Source organism: Arachis hypogaea, chromosome 8 (assembly GCF_003086295.3).
Source record: "Arachis hypogaea cultivar Tifrunner chromosome 8, arahy.Tifrunner.gnm2.J5K5, whole genome shotgun sequence".
NCBI lineage: Eukaryota > Viridiplantae > Streptophyta > Magnoliopsida > Fabales > Fabaceae > Arachis > Arachis hypogaea.
Window position 1 is genome coordinate 32811590 of NC_092043.1, and position 25714 is coordinate 32837303.

The window sequence follows — 25714 nt, forward strand, 5'->3', positions numbered from 1 at the left end:
GAGTTGTGATCTTCAAAAAATAACATATAATTAGCCAATGTCAATATATACAATTGATTAATTAAAAGTAATTCAACAAACAAATAATTAGTAAAAAATGTTAACCTCAAATTATTGTAAATAACATCTATCAACTTTAACGACTTGATTAGATATTGTTAAAGTTAAAAGCTCTACATTAACAATAATTAAACTATGATTAGAGACTCAACAATAACAACAATTACATAATGTTTTAAATAAATATAATTTAGAAATAGTTTCAAGTTTTTTTTGGTGCTCAAGTTCTTTATTTAAATCATGCATCTTCTCTTCAATCTTCAACCAATTTTGTGAGCAAATTAAAGACACAACAGTAGAAGGGCTTAAAGAGCTTCTAAATTGGTCAAGCACACAACCACTAGTACTAAATGCCGACTCAGAAGACACGGTAAAAACGGGAATAGCCAACAAATAGCTGGCCATATGAGTAAGAGCAAAATACTTCATTGATTTCAACTTCTACCAACGTAAAATGTCAAAAATTGGGAATGTTATCCTCCAAATCATTTTCCATGTATCTTTCCAACTCATTCCTTTTGACTTCATCTTTCTTTTTTTAACCTTCAACCTAAACTCATTCTCGAAGCCCTCTTCCTCATAGTTTGCATTTTCACCACCAACGGCATGATCATGTAAGAAAATTTTAGAACTGAAACTACTAGAAGAACTACTATCCAAAAAGGAATATATCATGGAGTAATACTCAAATAGCTTTTGAATAATGTCTTGCACTTGTAGAGGTTGTGTTTTCAACTACAGTGCCATTAATAAGGTTAGTTTTTTCCATTTTTAAAGCTACAAAACACATCACAGAACCATTAACTACATAAAATTTTTATACATTTTAGTATTTCACAAGAACTCATAAACTGACTATAAAAATTGAGCAAAAAAATATCAACAAGAACTAAAAATTCAGAGTTTTAACAAACAACTTAAACAGCTAGTAAAAATTGAATAAAAAAATTATCAATAAGAACTAAGAATTTAGGATTTTAACAAAAAAATTAAACAGGCAATAAAAATTGAACAAAAAAATTATCAACAAAAATACAAATTGAACAAAAATTGAATAGAGAGTAAAAATTAAAAGATAATATGTAATAAAAAAATTATCAGATAACATAAAAAACTAAATCCTTATCTGACCGGAGAAGATGACCACCACAGACAAAGGATATGCCTCCATAGACATTGTTGAAGCACGCTGGATGAAGCACGGTGCTGGAGCCTGGAGAGGACGACGTTGACAAAAGACAAAGCCACTGCCAGAAAAGATGACGCTGCCGCTATCGGAGAAAACGATGCTGACGATCACGAGGACAATGACGCTGATGAAGACAACACTGATGGAGAACAGAGACGTCGCTGATGAAGAATGGAGACGACGCTGACGGAGAGGAAATTGCCGCCGATTCGGTTGGGTGAGTAACTGTAAGGTCGTGACGAAGTTCTGCTAGGGCTCATACAATAGGTGCTGCTGCAATGTGTTTAGGTTAGGGTTAGAATGATAGAATTAGTAAAATGTATATATATTTTAATTTATATTTTTTTAATTTAATTAATAAAGGTTCAGGTCTACGGATTGGTTTGGGTTCTGCACATTCAGAACCATTACCCGGATTAATTACCAGAGAGTATTATCGATTTGGTTCAAGTTGTACCCGATTATCCATTGGTTTCAAAACCAATTTAATTGGTTCGATTCGGATTCGGACGGGTAATTGGGTACGCGATACCCGTGAACACTCCTAAGTTTGCTAATGTTTGTTAATTATCACTTAAATTAGTTGTTTCTTGATTTATTTTATTAGTTGATTTCAATATGTGTAATCTAATTCGTTGGATCATGAGGCAACACTAGCGAAAACCTTCAAGTATACCCATAAATTGAAGGCCAACAAAGAAAAATTTTCTGATGAGCGATTTGCTACTCATTATGTGAGTTTTAATTAATTCTAAGTTTAAAAGTTATTCGATTTAAACTCAATTAACTGTTATCTTAATCACAATGTGTGTTACACAAGAGGACTACACATAGAGATTGGAGGCTGCGACCTAGCAATCTTAACTGCATAGTGGGAACGACGACTCCAGCTCTGATACCTCAGTGGTAGATCCTGATAGGGTCTAGCACGAGACCATCTTTGAGCCCCACAAGAATCGCCACTTCGGGTTAAGGTGATTCTCCTCCAACGGCCTCTGCACCTCCACATTGGCCGCTTTATCTGCCTCTGCCTCTGCCACCAACCCTGTCAATTCCGAAAAAGTTGTCGACTTGAGGGAGGATGTGTAGAAGCTCACACAGGAACTTCACCAACAAACTCAACAGTCTGAAAAGATGTACAACGAGAGCTTCTTGCATGCATGAGAGATACCGCAGCCATCTACTCGTAGATGATGGAGAAACTAGAGCGTTTGCGAGAATAGATGGAGGTGTACAATGAACAGATGCGCGTTGGAAGCAATGGTGGCGCTGCTGGTGGGGCACTGACATCAGCACCTACTCCGCTACCTCAGCAAGTGGAAGAAGGCAACGACGACAATGATTATCGGGATCTGTTTAGAAGTTTAATTTATTTTATGTCTATTTCATTGTATTCTACTTCTATGATATTTTATTATATTCAGACAGTTGATATTTAATAAAATCATTAGTTAATTTCTGGTATTTTGAATTTCTGCCCTAATTATATTAACAAGAATTTTTTAATTTAACTACTAATTATGGCTTAATTATCAAAAGAAACTATCGTAGGATTTTCTGGCGAAAAATTCAACAGTAATTAAACGCCAAAATACATAACATGGCGCCAAAGTTACCGTCGGAATAATTCGACGGTAATCAGCAACTTAATCTCAACAAATTTATTAAAAATTCGATGAAAAATCTGCCGGTAAATAATTTCTCGCATTATTCATACTGTCAAATTAAATCTGACAATATTCAACATTTTTTTATAATTTTATAATATATTCTTATAATATATAGAGTGCAGGTTAATCGAGTAGAGTTAAGACTCAATCCGCACCCTACTTTACTCGCGCTCAAATTCACTTTTTCACTTTCTCATGGTTAATTTCACTATTTATGAAAAAGATAATAAAAAAAATGAGATTCCTAATTAGAATATAGAAATATCCTAATTCTCATTTCATAAGAATTTCACTTGACGCCAAATTCGAATTTTTTTACACATAATTTTATTGAGTTAATATTTAATTTGGTTCTTAAAATTTGAAATTTGACTCAAATTTACTCTTAAAATTATAATTGACTCAATTTTGTTAATTTTTTAAGATTTGAACTTCTCACCTAAGCTTCATGTGATTGAAATCTATTAAACTTCATATAAGCTTGAATGATTCTCCAACATCCTCAGCAAAAAATAACAATAACAAAGTTCAATTTAAAAATTTAAAGTTTAAAAATAAACAGCAGTTAAATTTCTAAAAATTCTAACAAGTTTCGATCACATAAAATTTAAGCGAAAATTCAAATCACAACAAATTAATATATCAAATTAATATATCATCAACAAAAATTAATATAAACTATTCGAATTCTAATTTAAATCTATTATAATTTGAAAGGACAAATTAATCTAACCTCAAATTTTAGCCAAACTAAATATTAACTCTAATTTTACTTCGCATAAAAAGGTAACCACTATTAGATTATCCACCATTTGATTAAATATTCTCTGTAGTAACCACTATTAGATTATCCACCATTTAATTAAATATTCTATGTTAGGTTGTGAGTGGAATATCTACCTTCAGAGCATAGAAATCAAAGGACGAATAAGAATAAAATTTAATTTTGATATAATGTGAATATAAAATTATTTTATATGTATATTAAATTATATAATATTATATTAATAAAAGTATTATTTTTTATATTAATAACGTAAATAATTATTTAAAAAAATTATAATTATATAATTATATAAAATATTTTATATTTTCAATAACTAAAAATTAAACTCTCAAAATATCGCTGACATATTCAAATCCATCGTGGATAACAGTTAAAGGTCACTAGCTATCTATAAACAATATTAACACCAAAGAAAAGAAATCTAAATCAATTAAACGGGCGTGAAACATACGTGTCAACGGCTGATAATTATCATATTGAAGTCAACTTTGATTGAGTAAAATATAAATGGATTTAGTTTTTGAGTAACAGTGTAAGGCCAGCTAACTAATTTTTTTCAATCAAAATTGTTAAAATTATTTTATTTATTTTAAATTTTAAAATTTAAATTATAAATATTTAATTCTAAATACTAAAATTAATTAATATTAATCAATTAAAATTTAACTTTTTATATTTTTTAATTTTATACAATTTTGATTATTTTTTAAATCATATATTATCACATGCATAAAAATAATATTTAATTCATTTATCACAATAATTAATGAATAGTTTCGCCCTAAATTTGTTTTAAAAATAACCTATATATAAGTGTTGATAAGTAGTGCATAAGTATAGTATTTTTTTTTTAAAATAACTTGTTATTAGAAATTAAGTTACCTCTATAATAACTAATTAAACAAAATTTAGAAAAAAAATTATATTTACTGTAAAATATCTCATACAATTCTCTTCATTTATTGAAGAAAAATATTAGGAATATTAAAATTTATTAGAATTGACTATCATTTAATTACTAATTTAATTTTTTTAATCTAATTTTATTAATTTAATAATTTAATAATATATTTTATTTTATATTTTTAAATATTAATGATTAAATAATAATTAAACATAATAAATTTTAATAATTTTTTAGTATTCTGTTTGTAGGCATAAATAATTATAAAAGAGTGTTATGAGGTTAAAAAGTTTTGTGATTTATAATTATTAATTAATTATTATTAATAATTTTAATGATGTAAAATTTTATTTAATAATATAAAATTTTTTTTTTTTACTAGATAAATGTTGACCGAATTTTAATAAAAGTGTTGGTGCTAGAATTTCTCGCAACTATATAAATTTGAAGATATACACCGGGTTGAGTATTCGTGCTTGGATGCTGAAATGGAAAAACTTAGTGATGATGAGCATAAACTAGTTGAAGAATCCAAAGTAGCACCAAATAATCCCAAAGCCACATGTCTTCCCCTTACATTTCTTGATATATCATTGGCAGGTCCAATCTATGGTAGACGCCAATTCTTCTATAACTTCCCTTTCTCCACCCACCATTTCCTCCAAACTACATTCCCAACTCTCAAACGCTCTCTCTCTCTCACCCTTCAGCATTTCTTCCCTCTTGCCGGTAACCTCCTATGTCCTCCACCGCCACACAAACCCTTTATCCGATGCACTGAAGAGGACTCCGTGGCCTTCACAGTCTTCCAGTCCTCATCGGATTTCAACCATCTCTCCAGCAACAACCCTAGAAGTCTAAAGAAATTGAATCAACTTGTTCCTAAATTGACTTGCAAAATAATCCATCATCATGATACACTTGTTTTTCCAAATTTGGCCCTGCAGGCCACGGTTTTTCCAAACTGTGGTGTTTGCATCGCCATTACCTACAATCACATGATAGATGGTGCGTGTTGCAGTCAGTTTATGAAGCTTTGGTCTTCCCTTTGTGCATGCGGAGGAATTGATTTAACATTTCTTGAGAAATCAACACCTCCATGTTTCAATAGGGGAATACTAAAGGATCCTAACGAGCTTGAGGCCATTTTTATAAAACATTATTTTCAAGAGAGGGAAAATTGGAAGAATAAAGTCAATCAAAGTCAACCTTTCGATTCAACCGTTGCTATGGAAGAGGATCATGTCAAGGTAACGATTGTACTTGATAAAGATGACCTTGAGAGAATGAAAATCTTCTCACTGAACCAACTGAAGAAAAGAGACGGATTAAAATCGCCGCAATATGTATCCAAATTCGTGGTGGCGTGTGGTTTCGCATGGAGTAGCTTGGTTAAAGCAAGAGCAAGTGATAGCGCGTGTGAAGAAGAAGAGAACATGAAAGAAGAGTATTTTTGTTTTGCGGCGGATTGTAGAGGACGTTTAGAGTACCCGGTACCGGAAACGTACTTTGGAAACTGCATAACACAGTGCAACGCAACGCTGAGAAGAAGTGAACTCAAGGGTGAAGGTGGTTTTGTGAACGCCGTGAAGGTCATAGATAGGGCTATAAACGACATGAAGAAGGAGCCGTTTCGAGGCATGGAAAATTGGAAAGAGAGATTTTCAGACATGTTTGGGTCGGGGAGAGTGTTGGTTGTGGGAGGGTCACCAAAGTTTAAGGTTTATGAGAACGACATGGGTTTCGGAAAGCCTTGCAAGGTGGAAATGGTGCAGTCCCTCAAGGGTTTGTCTATTGCTGAAAGTGGAAAAAACGACGGAGGAATCGAGCTTGGTGTCGTTTTGAAGAACAAGAGCCAACGTAAGACTTTTCTTAATGTCGTTAAACAGGGGCTTAAAGCTTTGAAATAATCTTCTTGAGAAATTTAGTTATAATAACTAGCTAGTAATAAGTGGATTATTTGTGTAACAAGTCTTCATTACTAGAGTTCAAAATATACAGCTCACAAATCTATTATTATATATATATATATATATATATATATATATATATATATATATATATATATATATATATTGCACTATTTATGTTATCGAAATTGAAAAAAATGCATCTATTTGATTTTTTTTCGTTTTTCTCTCCAAACTACTTTTCGGCGACAGTGATATGACAATAAATTACCACGCTAGTACTTAATGATACCGTTCTCCCCCAAACTACTAAATTCATTCAAAGCAGCCTCCACCAGATTTCTATTGTTTCCATCAACAAAAGCAGCAATATCTTTAGAGAAAGAAAAAGAAGAACAGTTACTCTTTTTCCTTATGACCTTTATGTTTCTCTGTTGCTTCTCAGAGCGCTTTCTTCTTGCTTCTAACTTCCTCAGCATCTGCAACTCCTTCCTCTTCCTTCACTCCTTCTCTGTCTCCGTTGGAAGGAAACATATTTTTATCATATTCGTTGTGCAAGGCATTGGCATGTTATTAGAGTAACCCCCAATATCTTGATTATTATTATTGCTAGTGTTATTATCTTCATCTCTGATGAGAGGTTTTGAGAATGAAAATTCGGGTATTGATGTTGTTCTCTTGATCTTTTTTGCTGTTGGGTCCACACCAAAACGACCATTGAAAGACCAAGACTCAGCTCAATCTCTTGTTCTACATCTCCATCACCATGACGATGTTGTTGTTGTAGCTCATGATGGTGATGATGGTTCACGGACATGAACCTTTTTAGCAGATCTCTTAGAAAATCGCTCATGTGAGTTCTGCTGTTCTCTCTTTTCTCAACAACTTGTGTCATTGAAGAATTTGGGATTAAAACAACAAAAAGAAGAAAAAAATTACCATTTTCAGAGAAGTAAGAATACCCAGATGGCTCAGAATTCTCGAGAACTTGAAAATTGAAGTTTGTTTTTGGTAGGTAACCAAAGATTGGTGATGAAACAGAAGAGAAACAAGGTCGAATCAAATGATTTTTGTACCCATACAGTGAGTGAAAACGAACAGGAAAGAAAACAAACAGGAAAAAAGAAGAAGAAGAAGTGGTGTGCTACTTCTGCATTTAGGGTTAAAAAGAGGTTCAGGGATCACATTGGGTTAAACACTTTCAATTGCCATGTTATGTAACCGTTAGACACTCCAGCATGGCAATCCATTGCCACATCACTGCCGCCGAAAAGCAGTTTGGACGGAAAAATGGGAAGGGACCAAATAGCTGCATTTTTTTCAATCTCGAGAATATAAATAGTGTAATTGAAAAGTCAAGAACCAAATCAGTGCATTTCGTAAATCTCAAGGACTACTTTGGGGTTTAACTTATATATATAACTAATGTACTAAAATACGAAACATATTATTTTTTATTACAATTAAAATCAATTTTTCTTTTCTAAAATTAAAGAGTTTTCTCATCCTCCTCTATTCTTTTGATCATTTCTCTATCTCTTTTATTTCTTCACCTATTCTATCTCTCTTATATATTATTATCGATGACTAATTATAAATTTAACAAACAAAATATACAACATAATATTTTTTAATTATAATTAAAATTAAAATAAAATTAAAATTAAAATTGAGATATAACTATATTATATTATTAATTTAACAACCAAAATGTATCACATAACATTCTCTCATTAATATTAAGATGAAATATTTTTCTCCAAAATTAATAAATTTTATTTTTCTATCCTCTTATCTACATCTCTCTCCTTCTCTCTCTACCCTTCACATCTTAATATTTTATATATAACTTATCATTTTTATTTTATATTACTAATTTAACAAATTAAAAAGGTATAGTGCGATTGTGTGAGATAGGATTATCATTGGTTGTTAAAGAATAAATTGAATTGGAATAAAAATAGCAACTGGAACTGACTTTAGCACTTGAATCTTTCAAAAAAGATTAAATTAACTATGCGCTTTGATTTACATGATGCTCTCTCGACGGAGGCCTTCGGTTTTAGGAAACATCTAGCTAGTTCGATTATGTGCCACAGATGTAATACGGCTCCGGACACAATAGAACATTGTCTTAAAGACTACGTAAATTTCGAAGTTATGTGACTGATGTTAGATTCTCGGGTTATTGACTCAGTTGAAGGCATCTCTATTGAAGTCTAGTTTCGGAAGGTCATGTCTGATAATGAGACTCTTTTTGGGATCGGAGTGTGGTGGTTGTAGAAGCATAAATGCAATAATATTTTCAATGTTAGAAAATTATTGTACAAATTACAAGGTGGTTACTCTCATCAAAAGCACTGTCATGAATATAAGAATCGATTGTGTACTTCTTTTAGTACCTTTAAGAACCGATTGTGCTGAAAACTCTCTGTAAATAATAATTTTAAAGTTAATTGTGATGCTAATTTGTTTACTGATTTAAATTTAGTTGGATTTGATTGTCTTATTAAAAATTCTAATGTAGTTAGATTGCGGGTAGTTCTGATAGTTCTCCTTTCTGATCTATCATTTAATGTGAGCTTTTTGCAGTTTGGAGGGACTTTGTTTTAGTTTGGGATTACGGATTTAAAAACATATATAGTGTGTGAAACGGATTATCTAGACATTCTACACCTTTTGCAATTTGCATGACTCTCCTAGTAGATGCAAGTCTGAAGTTGTTGATTTAGTTAACAAGATTCAGGAGTTGTTATCAGGATTTTGGTATCTGCAATTCGATTGGATATGTAGGAAAGCAAATAAAGCTGCGGATTGAATGGCTCGATATGGAACTAAAAATAATTATTCTAATAATGTTATTTGGTCTGAGTCTTTAGCAAATCATCATAATTGATTTAGGATAGGTGTTTTGCTTTATTTTTCTCTTTGTCTATTTAAACACTAAAAAGATATCATGAGATATTCTTTCATTACAATTAGAATAAAATATTTTTTTTCAAAATTAACAAAGTTCATCGCTTTTTCTTCTTTATATTTCTCTCTCTTTTTCCTCTTATTTTCTATCTATCTCTATCTTTTTATTCTACATTATTATTATTATTATTATTATTATTATTATTATTATTATTATTATTATTATTATTATTATTATTATTATTATTATTTTTTAATTTTTTATTTAATTTTAAAATTATCGTTTATCTTTTTAATTTATATTTTTACTTCTCTTTCTTCAAATATTTATTACATATAATTTAGAGAAAATACTAATGTTGTGGTTAATAATTAGAATCAAGATTCAATTATTTCAAAAAAATTAATTTTAAATTAATTTTATTACTATTAATAAAAAATTTTAATACTAATTAATATCTAATTATATATATGTATAAAATATTATTTTTAAATAACAAGCATAAAAATTAAGTATTTTTATTTGTACAATAGATTTAACACCTAATCAAAATATAAAAGTATACATATTAAATTTTTTTAAATTTTAGATAATGAATGTTAGAATTAATTATTAGTAAAAAATTAAACTCTTTCATATAAAAATAATAACTAAAAAACTTATTATTTAATTTTTTTTATTTACGGAGATCTTGGTCTTTTTTTATTAGCTGACGGGGACTTTCGTCCCCCTACGACCTTTTTGTAAAAATTATTTAATTTTATAAATCTTTTCTACCATAATCTATAATGTCAAGATAAAATCGTTATAGTTTCAAAAGATTTATATTTTCGAAATGTTATTACAAACAAAAACACTAATTTTATTATAAAATATATCTTTCTAATTTTTTGCTGAAATATTATTTCTACAAACTCAATACTAAGAACTAAGTTTAAAAATACGAGAGAATTTGTAAAGATTTTATTTGATGTTCTCTCAGGTTCTATAAAATATGTTATAAGAAGGATATACTAACTCCTCCTAATTTATTCTAATATTTAATAATAACTTAACTTTATGAGTTTAATTGTTATATTATAAGTACTATTCTACTATTAAAAAAAATGTTATAACATTAACTACATATAGATCTAAGGGTATTATATGAACTTATGATACCACAACGAAGTATTAAACAACACGTAAAAATAACAACTCATTCTCCTAGATCAAGTTAATTTAAAAGACAATTTATAGCTTTTAAAGAACATAAAAAAATGAATTTATGACATCACAACCTTAAAATATATGCATTATATATTTTAAATATGTACTATAAGGTATGATTTTTAACTTAGTTTTTTGTGCGACTTATGCTAATTTGAACGTTGGAGTCCTTACAAAAATATCTTCTACTATTGAAAATAACGAACTCAGAACTTTAAAAACTCAGAATAAAAAGATGGTAGCAATATCGTATTTTCAACTTATTCTCTACAATTTTATTAATTAACTCCTAAATTTGGAAAAGCAAAAATACTTCTAAATACTTCTGAGACCAATTTCAATCAGAATATATATTGGCTGGAGGGAATAAAACCATATCTATATCTACATACTAGCACAAATTAATACTTAAGATTGGTAATGAATAAAAAAAATAGGATTTAGACTTCACTTTAACTCTTTCTGTAAATTTAAATTCTTTATAAAATTTAATTTTGTCTTATTTACGAGTTGAGAATATTTTAACCTCAATTCTATTCGCATCTTAAACTTTTATATTCATCCTACTCATCACAAATAAGTTTTTTGAATTAAATATAATATTTAATTATTTTATATTTCATAACTAATATACTAATAAAATAAAAAATATAAAATTATGTTTATATTAAAATTAAAATAATAAAATTATATTAAAATTTGTGTTAAATTTATAAAAAGAAAAAATGGAGTTTGATCTTTCATTAATTTTATTATACATATATAATAATTTTTAATTATATACTGTAATATACTAAAGATACGAATAAATCAGTTAGATTGGATCGGATCGAAATTAATATCTTCGAATAAAATTAGTATTGCCTTTTATTAATACTTTACTAAGAGTTCGTTTGGAAAGTTTTAAAAGTGATTTTTTTTAGTTTTTGACTTATAAAAAGTAGTAGTATTAATGTTTGGTGTAATTTTTAAAATCAAATTGCAGTTTTCTAAAAAGTTATTTAAAAATTTATAGAGAAGTTAAAAAAATAATTTTTTTCATAATACTACTATTTTTTATCATATTTTTATAAAATGAATACTTTTAAAACAAAAAATTTAAATACAAAATAATTTATTTATAAACTATTTTTAATATAATCATTTATTATTTAAATTATATTTTTAAAAAATATTTAATTAAACTATTTACTCATACTGCACTTAATTATTACAAGAACATTAAATGTATTTATTGACGTCCAGATTACGTTTGAACGTTTCTTCCTAGGTGAGTCATCATAGTTTTTCATTTTTGCGTAAATATAATTAAAGAAATACTTTTTTTAGAATTATTAAAAACTATATATGTTAAAATATAAGTCTTGTTAATATGGCATTGTTTCGTATCGTGTATGATTACGTTTGAACGTTTCTCCCTAGGTAAGTCATCATAGTTTTTTATTTTTGCGCAAATATAAAAGAAAGACTTTTTTTTTTTAAGAATTATTAAAAACTATATATGTTAAAATATAAGTCTTGTTAATATGGCAAATCGTTTCGTATCGTGTATCTTTGATTCTTTGTTGTTGTGTCGTCTATAGTCTTTTTTTTATTCGGTTGTTTATACGAATCCTTTTAATTTTTGACCTGTTAAAAATTAATTTAATGTAGATTAAAATTTTATTTAAAAATAATAAAATAAAATTTAAATTCTTAATATTATTTAAATTAATTAATAAATTAATTATTACAACAATCTAAATTAGTATGTATCGTATAGAGCTATCTTAACATAAATATTTCAGAAGTGGATTAAATATCGACAAATGGATGACTGAATTTTCTGAGTTGACTGACTAAGGAAACGTTCCTATTACTTGGTCAACTCATACTTGTTTAATTGTTTACGAAAGAATAAACACACAAAAAAATGTCTTTAAATTATTAAATTTTAAAATTTAGTAAAAACAAAAATATCTCTGATATGTGACAAAAATATTTAAATTAATAATAATTGATCTCTACATTCAAGTCATTTAATCAATTAAATCTAATCAAATAATTTTGACCTAATTCACCTTCATGCATGCGCTACTACCTCTAACAAACTTTTGACTCAATGCACGAATATATATATATATATATATATATATATATATATATATATATATATATATATATATATATATATATATAAAACTGCCTTTTTCATGCGGATTTCAGTTTCTTTTTCAAATTTTTTTAGCGTTTTCTGTATCTTTATGTTCTGTTCTATCTCTGCATTTCCTGTGTTTCTCTTCTTTCTCTATGTTCTCTACGTTCTTTTTGTTCAAGTTCAATGCTCTTTTATCTAATTAGAAGATTTAATTTAGATCAAAGTTTTTGAAATCAAATTTGAACAAGTATTTTATTGTCGAAGATAATGAATGATTTAAATTCAGACTGTCAATTGAACTAGAGAGAAATGAATTATTGTTTTGAATCGAATCAAGTGGTTGAGGTGTGGTTCAATTCTAGTTAATAAAGCTCGTTAGTAGTTTATAATTCTGTAGGTGAATAATATTATTTTTGTCTATGAAAATTGTTGTTCATGGTTGATAGTTTGAATTGAATATAATGTAGGAGTTCTGAATTTGAATTATTATTGTGATGAATCTGTTCTGTTCTTGTTTCGGTGTATTTCGATTATAGATTAGTGTATTTTGGTAATCTTTCGGTGTATTTTTAGGTCCAAACTTTCAATTGAACCAGGGCGAATTGTATTATTATTTTGAACGAATCAAATGGTGAGGTGTAATTTGAATCTAGTTAATGTAGTTTGTTAGTAGTTTATGATTCTGTAATTGAATAATTTTGTTTTAGTTTGTGAAAATTGTTGTTCATGGTTGATGGTTTGAATTTGAATGTAATGTACGAGTTCTGAATTTGATTTTATTATTTTAATAAATCTGTTTTGTTCAAAGTTTCGGTGTATTTTAGATTCTAATATGGTTTATCTTAGAATGATTTTGGTGTATTTTCAGTTTCTGTATGATGTTGATGAGCAACATATTCCAAAAGTTGGGATGACTTTTAAGTTTTAACACACTTGAAGAAGTTAAAAAATTCTACAAAAATTATTCTAAACTTGCAAGTTTTTTTTTTACAAAAATTCAAATCACAAATAAGAAGGGAAATAAAATTAAGGACCAACTGATTACATGTACCAAAGAGGAGAAATAAAAATTGAACATATCTCCAACTGAGAGACAAATTCCTCAGTTGAATTAAATTATCCTACAAGAATTTATATGCATATATTGAAGGACATTGGTATTTGGATCATTTCAAAGATTGTGTTGCATTATTCACATCCGTGCTGTCCATATCAGGTAGATATACTTAAACAACACAAGCAATTAAGCATGTCTATACGACGTACAATACAGAATAACGAAAAAACCAGAATTAAGGCAAAACATATCAATCATTTGTCGCAGCTGCAGCGGATCAATGTGAATTAAGTTTTATTGAAAAATATGTGAAAAATTACATCACAAGGGAAGTGCAGAATGTTTCGAAACTAGAGGATGCAAAAGAATTTGAGAAATACTTATTAAAAATGAAAGAAAAGAATCATAGTTTCTTTTTCAAGCTTGAACTTGAGGTTGATCAGCCAAGTAAGATTGCGTTTTGGGTTGTCACAAAAAGGAGGACTGCTTGTGAGTATTTTGGAGATGTTATTTCATTCGATACCGCTTATAATATAAACAGGTAATATGATGTTTTGGTTTATGTGTATTTTGAAACGCTTTCAGTGTATATTGATAGTTTTTTGGTGTATATATTATTTGTTTCTGTGTCGTTGTATTCATGTATAATCTAGTTTTTTATTCTTTTGTTGGAGTGAATCACCATGGCTAGTCAACACTTTTGGGACATGCTTTGATGAAAAACGAGAATATTCAATCATTCAAATGGTTATTTGAATGTTGGCTTCATTGCATAGGAGGAAATTCTCTAAAAGACATTCTTACCAATCAATGCGCATCGATGCAAAGGGCTATTGAGGCTTGTATGCCCATAACAATTCAGTAGTGATGTATTTAGCATATCATAAAAAGATCCCAAATAAATTAATTGGTTACAAGCGACACAAAAAAATTGAATACAAAATGAGTCATGTTGTTTGGAACTCTTTTACAAAAAAATCATTTGATACGAATTGGACTGACTTTCTAATGAAGTATAGTGTTTGAGATAATAAGTGACTTTCAGATAATGTTATTTTTATTAGGATTAACTGATTTTGTTACTTTTAGTGGATGAATATTTTTGTGTTTTGCTTATACATTAGAGGTGTGAAACTGTATATCTTTCAGTGTATTTTAGTTCTGATTTAGGTATTTTTTAATTTTTTTGAGATTTTCAAAAATCATCATTTAAGGATTCCAGATTATCTCAATCACTACTTTTGAGCCAGAATGAGAAGCACACAAAAGAGTAAGAGTATGCATACTTTTTTTAACATGTTTATTACGAGCAATGGCTCACTTATCCAATTCGTCAAACAGTATGATACTTGCCTAAGAAGTAGAGAGAGAGAGAGAGAGAGAGATGCTGTAGATTTTCATACTATCATACCGTATGCAGTAAAATTCCCAATAGAAGCTCAATTTCAGCATGTGCATACTCACAATAAGTTCAAAGAAGTCCAAGCACAATTTAGAGAAAAAGTGAATTGCATCACAAGATCAACGCAGTCTACTCTAGGTTTGTGGTTATATACGACGGGATATCATCTAAAGTTAAATGCCAATGCTTATTATTCGAGACAAGAGGGATATTGTGTCGTCATTCTCTAAGCGTGTTAGTTTTGAGCGAATAAATAAAATATCGCCAAGATGTATATTAAAACAATAGAGTAAGAACGTAAAGAGGAGGCACACACATATCAAGAGCAGTCACGGCGAGCCTCTATTGGAGACAAGAAGTAGGAGATTTGATGATTTGGTATTTCAGTCATAAAATATTTGTGAATTTACATCAGAATCTGAGGGGTTGACTGTAATTTTGCATCGCGCTTTTGATAATGCTATGGTTGAGATGCAAGAATAATACAAAGCAAAAAGTAAAGAAAAATGTGCGTTATCTCACGAAGATGCTTTGTTAGAAGATATTAACGAGTTTTAAAGTTCTCCGCGGGTGAAAATAAAAGGACGCTTGAAAAATAGATTGGGATCGAACACAGAAAAGCAGATAGCAAATATTTCAAAGAAAAAAAAAACTCTAAGTGAGGTAAAAGTGATGCTCTTTAAATAGAAAAAATTGAATTTGTGCAAGTTAATAGTTTTGTTAATATATGTTTACTTTTTGCAGTTGAACTATTTTTTTATCATGGTTCAGTGATGCAATCAAATTCCAATCATTAATAATTTTGTTAATATATGAATTTTTTCGTGTTTTTTGAATTCTTTGACACAATTCAGTATAATCTACGTAACATTCTTTTTTTATGAAAATGAGATTTAGTTTTTATATTTTATTATTTTGTTCTATTTTATCATGTTGCTGGCTGTTTTTAAATTAGTTTATTCAATTATTTAATGGAATTTATTTATTTTAAATATACAATACACAAATAATTTAATACTTAAATATTATAAAATTTTAACTTACAGAATTTTCATATTTTCTGATGAAATTGATTTTTTTTTAATTTTTTCGGTGTTTATTTAAATAATTTTTGGTGTATAAATAAAAAGAATTTCAGTGTATTATAGAATTTATTCTTTTTTTTTATGCATTTTTTTGAATATGGATTCATTTAGATTAACAGTATTTTATTACAGTATAGACAGGTTTATAAAAGTTTAAAATTTTAAAAAGAAAATTTATGAAAAGATTGAATTGAATATTTACAAAGATATAAACTATGTGTTTGTTTGAACTATGCATTGCACAGACAATTTTGTACACAATCAATATAAATTTTTTTTACAATTTACAATATTCAAACTATTTACTATTAATATTCCTTGATTTCAATATACAATAAGAACTTAATAATGCAACATATGGCATGAATAGTCTAATGGCTTCAGATTCTTAAATATATCTATCTCTGAGTTAATTTATTTCGTCAAATAGAATGAGTAGTGGAGCATATTTGACTCTGAAATGATCAACTTGTTTCTACAGTTTAAAAAAATTTCTTTCTTTATTAAATTTTACTAATTTAGTAATAGAGAGTTATATATCTATTTTTAAAGATAGTTACCTGTTTTCAATTCTTTCATAAATATTTTTCTTTTTTGATTTTTTTCGGTTCAATTATCTTCAACTATTTCATCACATATATTCCACAATCGCATCTTAAGACAAAGATGAAATAACACATTAAAATAGAACAATAACAAAAAACACATAAAAATTTATTAAATAGAAAGATTTGATATTTTATACGCTGTCTACTAGTGTTGACATATGGTACTTCGACACAATCATCTCTTGTCTATCAAATGTTTTTCTTTGGCAAATACCCTCATTTGTGAAACTATGAAGCCCTAAAATTGCGGATATGAATCCGATCCTAAGGTTATCGGATCGGATTATTGGATCCAATCTGCATATCAATAGGATTTGATTGCAAATTTTGTGTAGATATCTGCATATCCGATCTCATTTCTGCATATCCGCAAAAATAAAGAAATAAATAAGTAAATGTTCTTTTTAAGTTTTATTTCAATTAATAATTATCTTATATGTTTGTATTATTTTAATTTATAATTTAAGAAAAGTATGTTTAATATTATTGTAAAAGTAAACATATTTAAAAGAATAAAAAAATAATTTTTTTATTTTTTTAATAAAAATAAAATTTTAAAAATATTTTTGTGTTTTGCAGATATATATATTCGATATCTGATTCGATCCACAAATGTGCAGATCAAATCGAATCTAAACTTAAAAATTGCTGATATTAAATCCGATCCAATCTAAAGATTTTAATGCACATCGAATTAAAATTTTGGTCGTATCTAATCCCATCCGCATTCACTCATACATGTATTTATTGTCAAAAATTGAGACAAACAATAAACAAATAATAATACAGCTCAGATGCACTAGGTGCAATAACTTGATTAAGATCAATCTAAGTGGAGTTTTGATCCTGAAACCTATAAAATTGCTATGGTGATTTGTGAGTTGGCGACGATAATGGAGTAGATAGATCAGGATGTGATTTCAAAAATAAATAAATAAATATTATTAAGGGAAGCAAAGTATTATTAAGGGATCATATAATAATGATCCAATTGAAATACAACCATTTTATGATATATTATATATATATAAAAGATTAGTTGTTACATTAATTATTTATTTATTAAAATATAAAACATAAATTAAAATAAATTATATAATATATATTTATACATAAATATAATAATTAATTTAATAATTAATTTTTAATATGTACATAACATTTTTTATTTAAATAAAATTAACAGTGATAGATAAATAATAATAAATTATTAAATAAAAAATATTAAAAAATATCAAAATTTATTATTTTTTATTATCACTTAATTATTAAATAAATTTTTTAATCTAATAATTTAATATAATATATTTTATTCTGTATTTTTAAATATTAATAATTAAATTTTGATAGCCTTCTAATATTCTTCATATTATAATATAATCCTTTTTGAATTAGCACTGAGGTCCTTTTTTTAGTGTCAGAAAAAGCATAAAACACCAATAATTTCAATCAACAACATAGTCAATAATTTATAATTAAAAAATTTAAAAATAATAAAAATATAAAAAATTTAAATAAAAAATTTAAAATTTAGAGTTAAAATTTAAAATTCATAATTTATAATTTATAGTTTAGAGTTTAATGTTTAAGATTTAGAATATAAAATTTAAAATTTAAAATTTAAGAGTTAATATTTAAAATTTAAGATAATCAGTGGTAATAAATAGTCGATGATAATTTCTAAAAAAAATTGCTGGCAGTTGATTGCAGCGACAGTGACTAGTGGCAGAGGTGTGTGGCTTGTGGTGGTACCGTGATATGTAAAATTATGTTATGGAGAGAAGAATAAAAGTAAAAAAATGTTATAAATAATTTTAAAAAATATAAATAGGTAGCGAACTTTTTGAATTTGAATCGTTTAAATTTTGAATTTTTATTTTAGAGGATAAAGTGTAATTTTTCATCTTTAAATAATTTGTCTCTCATATTAATTTTTCTTGGTCTCACCTATAAAATAAATGATAAGAGATCACACTTTTTTCTCTAAAATAAAATTCAAAATTTAAAAGATTTAAATCCAGACTTTTTTAGATTATTGACTAATGTTGTCTAAATTTTAGTTGGTTACTTACTTTGAAAAGTCTTCTTAAATCAATTTTTTAACAACTATTATAAATAAACAATAAAAAGTTAACCAACATTAGCCAATAATCTAAAAAATTCCGATGTTCATTCCCAATTTTTTTGAAATTATTTTTTTAATCATTTTTATGTTTTTTTTCTCTCAACACATTTTAATTTCATTTATTATCACAACCCACCTACTTTTACTTTTATTATTAGTTATTATGTTGTCGCTAGCTATCATTCCGGTCGCTGGCAATCCTACTCCAACGACTATCTTTTGCTCTTATCAGCCATCTATCACTGATTACCCTAAATTCTAAATTTAATATTTTAAACATTAAATTTTAATACGGGATTAATTACAATATAAGTCAACTAAGTCAATTTTTCTTTTATTTTTAATTTTAAAATTTAAAAATTAAGATAATGGGTGACTGTTTATTTTTTGTTTTGTAATGAACCTACTTTTAACTAGTTAACTTGAATTAATTTTACTCATAGTTAATTTTTTAGCTCAACTCCGCATTTCTAATTTTAAATATTTTATTTTATCTAAATTGTTAGTGATGCATGAAAACTTGTCTCTCAACAAATTTTCCTTCGGCAAATATATCGAATTGTCCTCAAGTAAAACTCACAATAGAGTGAGGTCGAATCCCACAAGGATTGATTGGTCAAGCAATTTTAGTTAGAAGAGTATGCTAGTTGAGCTAAACAGAATTTAGATTATGATGCAGAAATTTAAATGACTAGAAAGTAAATAATAGAAATTAAAGTGCAGAATCTTAAATGGGGAGTTGGGGTAATGAGCAGGAAATTAAATGGCAGAAAGTAAATAGAATGGGTAAGATCAGAAATGGGGATATCATTGGGTTTAGGAGATGTTGCATTCTCCGGATCAAGTTCATTCTCATCTCTTCCTCAGTCAATGCATTCATTAATCTCCTTGGCAATCTTAAGTGATTGGATCCCAATTCCTTGGCAATCCAATCTCTCTAAACTTGAACAATTACCCAATTCCTTGATTTAATTGCTCATGGGAAGAGATGAAAGTGTGGTCACTGATTATACCACATGTATTTCCAAATCAAAGTGTTGGGAGGATTAAATGTCACAATATCCATCCAAACGCCAATTTGGTCCAACATGAGAAAGCATTTCTAGCATGATCTCCTTATCCCTTTTCCAAGGCTCAAAGGAGATCCAATTATGGAGAGTTTCTTTACCAAGACAACTAACCAATTGAATTAAGATTGAAAGCTTTCTAGTAAGATCAAGAGAAAAGAAAGAAGAAGAAGAATGAGAACTATAATTGATCCATCAAATTACAACAAAGCTCCCTAACCCAATGAAAGGAGTTTAGTTGTTCATAGCTCTAGAAATGAAAAATGGCAGAAAAGAAAAATCCATGCTAGAAGTACAGAAAAGTAAATATGCAGAGAGTAGTTCCCAAAAGTGCTAAGTTCCCCTCTAGTTCAAAACTACTCCTATTTATACTACTCCTCATGATCTTCTAGTGAGTTCTTCAAGTCTTGGATGTGGGCTCTGGACCTTGAGCTGAAGCAATTCTCATATTTAGTGGGCCCAGCTTACAGAGAAATAAGAATTAGGCTTGGGCATTTAGTCAAATTAACGTTGGATAATATTTTGAGTGCGAGAACGTTAGTGGCATTCACTTTTTCCACTAACGTTCCACCCTTATATACCCACGTTAATTCCAACGTTAGAAATCTTAACGTGACTTCTAACGTTTCTTACTCAATCCTTGGCCAACGTCAATGGGACTCACTTTTCCCATTAACGTTGGCTTGTGCCCCTTTTCGCAAACGTTAATGGGAATCACTTTTCCCATTAACGTTGCTTGCCTCTTGCCCTTACGTTAGATTTCACGTTAGCTTGGCTAACGTAGCTCTTAACGTGGGTCTCTATCACCTTCGAGAGCGTTAGTGACACTCAACTTTGTCACTAACGCTCCAATTGCCTTAAGTCCCTACGTTAGAACCCACGTTAACTTAGTTAACGTGGCTCTTAACGTAGTAATGAAGCCATCTCCCAACGTTAGTGACAAAAGTGAGTGTCACTAACGTTGGTTCTTTGAATTCAACTCCATGTTAACTCTCACGTTAATAATCTTAACGTGAAAGTTAACGTAGGCAATGCTAATGATCCAACGTTAGTGACAAAAGTGAGTGTCACTAACGTTGGCGTTGTTGATCCTCTTCCACATTAGAGTTCACGTTAACTAAGTTAACGTGACTCTTAACGTGGGGCATTGCCTAGTTTTCCAACGTTAGTGGTGCTCACTTTTACCACTAACGTTGAGGAGAAACGTTATTGGAGTTTATGTTTCTCGTTAACGTGGAGTCCTCTTTTTCTTCTACATTAAGTACCACGTTAACTTAGTTAACGTGGCTCTTAACGTAAGCTATGAATGGCTTCGCAGGCGTTATTGGTGATCACTTTTCTCATTAACGTTGCAAGCTCTTTGCCATCCCACATTAGTAGTCACATTAACTAAGTTAACGTGAATGCTAACGTGGTTCTTCCATGCTTCATTTGTCCTGAAATCAAGCAATTAAAGTGCATCAAAGCTCTAGCTAAAGTCATGAGATTATGCATCATCAAATTCTCATGCAATTCTGGCAAAAATCTCATGAAATCATGCAAAATTCACAATAGTTGCTTAAATGAAGGTGCAAGTGTATTTTCACCCAAAACTTGCCTTATTCACTAGGAAAATGCATGAAACCACCTTAAAACAATAAAGAAAAGGTCAGTGAAACTGGCCTAGATGCCCTGGCATCACAACACCAAACTTAAAGCTTGCTTGTCCCTAAGCAAGTACTGAAGTATAAGAAAAATGAAATGAAAGAACAAGAAGATAAAATGGAAGTAGCATTCCTGGTTCATGGAGTTTCATGCATAGCAACTTAGGTTCTTTCCTTTTAGGTTTCAAGCCTTTATCAAATCCTTAGTCACTCTCTTGATTGCATCCCTTGAGGCTTCTTTCTTATTGATCCTTCTCTTCTCTTTTTTTTTTCAAAGTTTATTTTTCTTTTTGCTAGGTGCTTTGTAAGAGGGTGACTCTTTATGATAAGCTTTCAGCCAACACTCCCAAACCCATTGGTTTTAAGGTGCTAGGTGTTAAGACACCCCTAAGGACTTACTCCCTCAAGTCTCTTTCCCTCATACATACACACCATAGACACATGGTTTGTTATTCTTCTTTCTTGAGACCTTGGTGTCCAGCACCTCTTTGGGTTACTAAGTGCTCTGTAACAAGGGTTACTCTTGATAGTGGACTCTCAGCTGATAATCCCGGATTAGTTAATCCAAGTTACCAAGTGATAAGGCACCCCTAAAAGCTTATTCATCCAAGTATATCCCTTGTACACAAACACCACAAACACATGCCTCAATTTTGAAACCCTTGGTGCCTAGCATTGTTTTTTATTGTGTTTCCTTTCTTATTTTCACTTGTATTACTCTTTTTCTGTTCTTGTTGGGATCTTATTGGTTAGCTAGCCTCAAAGAATGTGTCTCAAACATAGGACTTAGGATGGATAGTTGCTTTCTTTCCTTTCTTGGTGAACCAACTTAGCTTACTAATCATCCTACCACAAACATTCAGAATGCACTTCATAAAATGACTCCACTCTTGTTCTTTCCATAACATTTTCTTTTTTTTTTGATTAACTTAAAGAGACAAGCATACAGGTAAGAAGGGTGAAAGTGAGCATTCAAGACATTAGGCTTAATAACATAGACCTGAGCAGGGAGAATTAAATGCATAATTGAAAATCCTAATCTACCATGGAAGCATGTTCTATTTCATACATGATTTTCCTTATTTAAAGCTTTGAAAAAGAAAGTAAACTAAGAAGGAACTTCACCACCTTCACTTGTTGGTATGCTCATTCCCTTCTGCTCCCTTGCCATTTGTATATTCGCTTTGTCCACTTGTGCTTCCTCTCATCCGATTTGCTCTAGCTAATTTCGAATCTTCTAGTGCCTTCCTTACTGATTCATGACTTTGTTCAACCCTTTCGTGCTCCACTCGTGCTAATTCATCCTTTACATCCTCGTATTTTGTGATTCCTGGATGCAAAATAGGCAATTGTCCGACTAGATATCCAAGCCTGGCTTGAGTATTCACATGGTATCTAGTCTCACTCATGTAGACTCCTTCCGAGAATGTTCTGTATTCATCGAAAAGATCTGCTTGTTCTCTTTGTTTCCTATGCATCTCATGAATGTGTGCTCCTTGATGTGCTTGGATGTTGATTAGCCTTTGGATGGCTTCTTGTTGTTGATCATGTTTCTGATTCAGGTTGTGGAAGGATTCACTCCATTGTCTTCCTTGTTCCAATTGCTGATCCATCAGTTGTTTTTGCCACTCCTTTTGTTGATTCATCCATCTAGAAAGTGACTCTTCATGGTGATCCCTTGCTTGTATTTGGAGCTCTCTTTGCGCCTCTTGATTCTCCATGCAATGCCTAGATAAGGTGTCAATAGCCTCCTGCAGTTGATGCATGCTTAGGGTGGCTGAAGCTTGCTCTTGTGGATGTTGTTCTTCTTCAGCTTGATGAGCTGGCCTCTTTCGTACCCTTCGTGGAGGTAATGGAGTTGCAGCAGCGTGCATCCGGCGATAAGTGAGTGGAAGACCAACCTTTATCCAATCAGGGTTTTCATCTTCGAATATCACCCTGGCTAGTTTGCAAAGGCGGAAGATAGTGCTAGGATAACCCAGCTTTCCTCCAGAGTCACTCTTCTCGGCGAGCTTCCGAATGCCTTGAGCTATAAGTTCATGAACCTTGATCTCTCCTCCCTTCATTATACATTGCACCATCGTTGCTCTCTTGAGGTTCACTTCTGAGTTGTTTCCAGCTGGGAGAATGGATCTCCTTACAATTTTGAACCATCCTTTAGCCTTAGGGAGGAGATCTCCTCTTTTTATAAATTTCGGCTTCCCCTTGGGACCTCTCTCCCAATCTGCTCCTTGCACACATATATCTGTAGAATCTGGTCATAATTGGGGTTTTGGTCCATTCTCGAGTGATAGCTCTCCTCTTCAAAGGGTATGCTTCTCAATTTCAACACTCTCATGATAGTCATGGGGCTAAAGTCTACCACGACCCCTCTCACAAAACTTGTGTATGAGTCATCCTCCTTGTCTTGCCTAACTGCATTTGCATAGAACTCTCTTACTAGAGTGGCATTCACCCTTGTGACAGGGTCGGTGAAGAGCTCCCATCTGCGTTGTTCCACCTTCTCTATGATTTCTGGGCACTCGACTTTTGTGACTTGAAAGCCTAGTTCATAAATGATTTTCTTCTCAGTCATCCACCCATACTGAAGTGCATGATAGAAGGTTCTAAATCGCACTTCATCAAAAGGAGGATGCTCTATGGGTCCCTTCCCTTTTTGCCTCTTGGAGCTTGATGATGCCATGAGTGAGGCTCAATTTGCGAAGATGGTGAGGGCTATGAAGTTGAAGATGGAATTCGGTTGATGTGACGCAGAATGTGTCTTAGAGAGAAGGGAGGGAAGGTGGGAATATAAGGTGTACGTGAAGGTTGTGTGAAGGGGTTTATATAGAGAGATGGCAATTGTTGAAGGGTGTGGATTGATGGTGTTGTTTGATAGTGGACGGTTGGGGTTTTGAGATTGACTGAGCACAAGGATCACCTCTTTTATGAGGGTCTTGGTTTGGTCTCCAAAGGCATCCATTCCCAATGTTGCATGGCAACACTTCCAAGGACATTCCCTATGAAGACAAGTGTGAAATTCGCTTGGTGTAGTGGCCGAATCCTTCTTTCTCAATTGTCCTATCAAGTACCATCAATATCCTTTTTGATTCCCTATACACGAAAAAAAACAAAGAGAATGTGAAAATTAATTGAAAAATTGGTGGAAAAATGTATGAACTAATAAAATATTTTTTTTTCTTTTGTTTCTATATGACTAATTGTTTTCCATGAAAGCAAATCAATCAAACATTAAGCTACCCATGCATGCACGTTGGTACACCAAACTTGTTTGTAATCACATGGTGCAACAAGTTTGGGGAATGAACTTTCCTCATAAGGTGTGTTCAAACCATAGTTGTCAAAATCGGACCGGATCGGCCGGTTCGACCGAAAAACCGGTGAACTGGACTTCATACCGGTCCGGTCCAAGTTTAGGACCGTTCAAAGCAAAGAATCGGTACGAACCGGTGAAAACCGGACCGGACCGAACCGCATGGGTGGCAGTTGAAGGGAAACTTATGACGCATCGGCGCACCTGCATTCCACCGTACTCCATATGCTCCATGTCTTGCCAAGTGTCATGGCTTATGAATTCAAAATGGCCACCATGGGTTTGGAACCCTTGAGCTTAGAATGCAACGAGAATGATTCCACCACCCAGCTGCAATGTCTTTTGTAAATTTATGGACAAATTATAATACATATAGCAATCTTTTATTTTATTTATATTCAATTTATTTTAATTATAAAATCACTTAATTTTAAATCAATTATATTTTATTTAACTATAAATTTTATTAAATATATACAAATTAAAAAGATAAATAAAAATTTTTTATTATTCACAGTTTATTTTTTTCATTATTATATGATATCTATTAATATCATTTTTTTAATAAATTATATTTCTTTTGTGACTTTTTTTAATAAATTATATAATAATAGATAAAGACTCACTGCCA

At 30.2% G+C, this 25714-nt stretch overlaps 1 protein-coding gene across 1 annotated transcript; it reads left to right on the top strand.

Annotated features, from left to right (window-relative positions):
- The first annotated feature begins 5075 nt into the window (after nt 1-5075).
- LOC112707064 (malonyl-coenzyme A:anthocyanin 3-O-glucoside-6''-O-malonyltransferase) lies at nt 5076-6606 on the top strand. The gene has a single exon (XM_025758624.2). It carries the CDS (start codon nt 5099-5101, stop codon nt 6518-6520), a length of 1422 nt encoding a protein of 473 aa, XP_025614409.1. The 5' UTR covers nt 5076-5098; the 3' UTR covers nt 6521-6606.
- Nucleotides 6607-25714: the final 19108 nt, after the last annotated feature.

What these genes read in the sequence shown, in the direction of transcription:
- LOC112707064 (XM_025758624.2), top strand. Translation starts at nt 5,099, where the DNA reads ATGGAAAAACTTAGTGATGATGAGCATAAACTAGTTGAAGAATCCAAA.